At 36.2% G+C, this 4566-nt stretch overlaps 1 protein-coding gene across 1 annotated transcript; it reads right to left on the reverse strand.

The window, feature by feature from the left end:
• Window positions 1–3744: 3744 nt before the first annotated feature.
• LOC126609267 (uncharacterized) lies at window positions 3745–4203 on the reverse strand. The gene is made up of 2 exons (XM_050277229.1): window positions 3918–4203; window positions 3745–3854 (listed from the first exon to the last, which is right to left on the reverse strand). The coding sequence occupies exons 1-2, from the start codon at window positions 4201–4203 to the stop codon at window positions 3745–3747; spliced, it is 396 nt and encodes a 131-aa protein (XP_050133186.1).
• Between the last annotated feature and the right edge of the window lie 363 nt (window positions 4204–4566).

Here is a 4566-nt window from a genome sequence, read left to right on the forward strand (position 1 = left end):
AAAAACTGACTTAAAAACACAAAATTAATCTTAAAAACAGAAAACTAAACTATAAGACTCTTAAATAGACTTATATGACTCAAAACAAACTAAACTAACTCAAAACAGCACAAAATAATCAAAAAGACTCAAAACAGATTCTAAGGACTCTTTGGACGAATTTAAAACTAGTGAGACTCAAAACACTAATTTGGACAGATTGAAACACCTTTTTAACTAATCTAAGACACTTAATTAGAAGGGGGATTGATTTGGACAAAAATTAACTAAACAAAATAGATTGCAAAACAAAGTGAATTAAGTGATTCGAATGATGAAAACTTTGCCAGATGATACTTCTCCACACATGACATACGCATACAAACCAATTTCCAATCTTTTTCCCTTAAACCATGAATGACAAAATCCCAAGTTAACTGTGATAGCACAAATTAACCATCAGATTTCCTTTATTTCATTGAATTGGACGGGATACGCATCACAACCAAATTATCCTTCTCAAGTTCCCTAACTATGAAAAGCTTGATAGAAAACATATCAAAGGTCTTTAAGTTCTTTGGAAATCATAAGCATTGACGAGGCATTCGTAACAATGAAAAGCATTATACTCCTGCCAAGGATTTTACTTAACACGATTGTGATTAGCAACCTTTACTACTTGTGAATATAAGTCATAACGATTAGGTGAAACTCTCTTATACTCTAGCGTCAAATTTATGTATGCAAACTAAGTATGCATCCTCAATTAACATACATAAATAAGTTTTAATAACTCAGATAAGCAAATCACATTCACGACTTTAGAAACAATAACTGGATGTAATCAATTCATATAAAACATATAATCATGGCTTCGAATTCACCTCCAACTAAAAAGAGATTAGTTCCTCATGTCTTTAAAAACATGAAACCAAATTAAAAGCAACATTGAAACAAATCTAAGGATAGAAAGAACCAAGAACGCCCCAGCAATTCCAATGGCAGATTTCGAACTCTCCTTTGGATTGCAAGCCACGGCACAAGCTTCTCCTTCTCCTTCCTCCATGCAAGTGCACCTTTAAAACTCTCTGAAATCTTTCAATTATATCTGAATGTATAAGGGCGTGGGTGGTTTGATTTATGCGGCAGGGATGTGTAATTATAGGCTGAAATACATGGCATAATCCCTAAGGATTTGGATTGCACAATCCTTGAGGAATAAAACTGGGGTTTGGCAGAAATCCAAAAGGAAAAGGATTAAGGTTTCCAGCAGATTCTAAGGCTTCTATAATAAGGAAAAACGCCAGATTTATAGGGCCTTCTAGAAAGGGTGGTCACGGCACCAATTTAGGGATTTTAGAACACAAGGGTGCGGCATGAATATAGGGAAAGGATAGGCCTTCTAGAAATCAGGTTTTTAGGTCTTCTTCCAGCTGGATTTAAGGCACAAACTGATTTAGATAAGATAAGATAGGATAAAGCTAGATTAGGCAAGGATAAGATAAGATAAGGTTTGTTTGGATAAGATAAGGTTGGATAAGTTTTTGGATAATGTTTCCTCTTTTGAGCTGATTCCTTATCTTCCAAAACTTGAATTTATTTTCTTCATCTCCTTATCATATTCCTAGCCTTTTGAACTTCAAAAACGTCCCTCCAAAGTGCTCCCCACGTATGTTATCCATTTGATGCTCAAAACTGCTCCAAAATGCTTAAAACACACGAAAATAGCTTAAAACACTATAATAAGTAAGAACTGCCAACATAAATGCATGAAAACAAGCTAACTAAGTCGCATAAATATGCTCCTATCAAATTCCCCCACACTTAGCTTTTGCTAGTCCTTGAGCAAAACAAAACAAACAAAACAAACAAAACATAACATAAACCTTCCAACGTTGGCCTCAGGGATTTCCAATGAAACATGACATGTTAAAAATCACTACTCCCATAGATTTTAGTTATCCTCACCCTTGAGCGCATACTTAATCACAATCACCACTTACTAGCTCGCATTTAATCAATTTAAAACATGGTTTTGATGGCAGTAACATGCCTTAGAGAGTTCCCTCAATTCCTCACTGGATATAGACTTTATTTTCGCACAGATTTTCTGACTACACTCCCTATACTAGGTATATGTGAGAAGATTGATGTAAACATGTAGACTAACACTCACATATGTTATAATCAAAGAAAGCACTTTCTGGAATTATCAATGTATGTACATATGTATGATCTCATGAATGGAATGCCACTACTTAGACGCGAGATCCAGGGATACCATATGCTCATACCAATCCCAAGCTCCACATATTGAAACACATAACAACCAAGATTAAAGTCTAATGTTGTAACTGGGTTAAGGGTATTGGCTAACAAAGAAAGGTTAAGGATAAACAAACGTTCTTAAAGCAATAGTAAGCAAAGTAATGAAATTGACACTTAGAATTCACTCTTGAATGCAGTAAATAACTTGAACCACTAAGGGGATTTCATACAACTTAGGGTCATATTCAAACTTTTTGGACCCTTTTCTTCAACAACCAATACTTGTGAGTTCATTCTCACTTATTTCACAACTCATTTTTTTTCTTTCTGTTTTCTTTTTCCACTTTTTTCTTCTTTGCACATTTTTTTTCCTTTTTTTTTTCTTTTTTTTCTTTCTACCCATGTACATATCCTTCCCCCACACTTGATTTCTGCAATATGTTTGATCAAAAGGGATTCCCTCTAAGTCATGCTCCACTATACTTTAAGAACAAGGGTATGGATAGTCCTATTCTAGGCTAGGTAGGGATAATGTGGCTAACAACGAAAATAGGCTAAATAAAGCTCAAAGGGGTTAAACCTACAAAACAAATGCATGGGATGAAGGCTTTTTGGCTATGGTGGTAACTACTAAACAACTTCATCTTGTTATATGTTATGCACTCAATTTTAAGCTTTGAATAAAATGGGCATGAGTTCTAGTATTTGGAACTAAAGTGATAAAACGCATTCTAAGTAGTAACCAAGCAAAGAATAATGAGATCATGCAACGACTTTAGAAAACAAGAAATCACATATTAATAACTCTCAAAATAACATTTAGGCTCAAGTCTCTTAGGGTTGTAGCGTTAGTTTGAGTTCCTTCCTTCAAGCATGTTACAAAAACTGATTTTTTTCTTTTGTGATTACATATGAATTCGTTAATGACAACTACAACCAAGCATAAACCAAAGAGCATATCAAACTTCCACCCATGTTTGTAACTTTCTTCAACAGTCATGCAATTAAAAACCAAATCCTCATCATTGTGTTGGAAGGTATCCTAAGACACAAACACACAAAAACGCTCTAAAACGACTATTTTTGGGTTTTTCAAAACTTTTTCTATTTTTTTTCAAATTTTCGGATTTTTCTTTCAAAACACACTAAAACACTTAAAAACAGTGAAAAACAACTCTAGTGGTGCTAGGTGATAAAAACCCACGAATTTGCAATAAAAACACTTTGTTTACCCCTCCCCCCCACGCTTAAACCAAACATTGTCCTCAATGTTTTAACATAATTGCACACATAAGCAAGCAAAAAACACAATTAACAAACATGACAAACATGGCAAAGTAAAAGCAATAAAGAGTAGAGTTTAAGAACGCAAATCTGGTTATGATGCCGGAGGTCCTAGTTCTTCTTTATTCGCATGGGTTGCTTCCCAAGAAGTGCTTGCTTTAACGTCTTCCAGCCGGATGATACCTCCATTTAAGCTTCATTGGGGCCCACAGCCTAGAGGGGTATGTCCTCCACTGCATGCTCCTCAAAGTGCTCGTAACATGGCTTCAAACGATGTCCATTCACCTTGAAGTTTTTTCCGGTCTTAAAACTTTGAATCTGGACTGCACCATGAGGAAAGATATTAGTAACAACAAAAGGGCCCATCCACTTAGAACGTAACTTACCAGGAAACAATCGAAGGCGGGAATTGAAGAGTAACACTTTCTGCCCTATGACAAACGTCTGGCCACGAATCATCTTGTCATGGAATGCCTTTGACTTCTCTTTGCAGATGAGAGCATTCTCGTATGCCTCGTTCCGAATCTTTTCAAGTTCATTCAATTGAAGCTTCCTAGTACTTCTAGCCGCACCTAAGTCCAAATTGAAAGTTTTGACGGCCCAATGTGCTTTGTACTCCAATTCAACCGAGAGATGGCATAGTTTCCCATAGATGACCCGAAATTGGGACATCCCAATTGGTGTTTTGTAGGCCGTACAATATGCCCACAATGCATCATTCAAGTGCAAGCTCCAATCTTTCTGATTTGGCCCAACGGTATTCTCTAAAATCTGTTTGATCTCTCGATTAGAAACCTCGGCTTGCCCACTTGTTTGAGGATGATAAGGTGTTGTCACCTTATGTGTAACGTTATACTTCTTGAACAGGGCCTCAATGGTTCGATTGCAAAAATGGGAACCCCCATCACTTATAAGAACTCTTGGCATTCCAAATCTAGCAAATATGTTAGTTTTCACAAAATCTGCAACCACTTTGGAATCATTAGTAAGGGTGGGTTTTGCTTCCACCCATTTCGAAACATAATCAACCGCAAG

This window comes from Malus sylvestris, chromosome 16 (genome assembly GCF_916048215.2).
Source record: "Malus sylvestris chromosome 16, drMalSylv7.2, whole genome shotgun sequence".
NCBI classification, from domain to species: domain Eukaryota; kingdom Viridiplantae; phylum Streptophyta; class Magnoliopsida; order Rosales; family Rosaceae; genus Malus; species Malus sylvestris.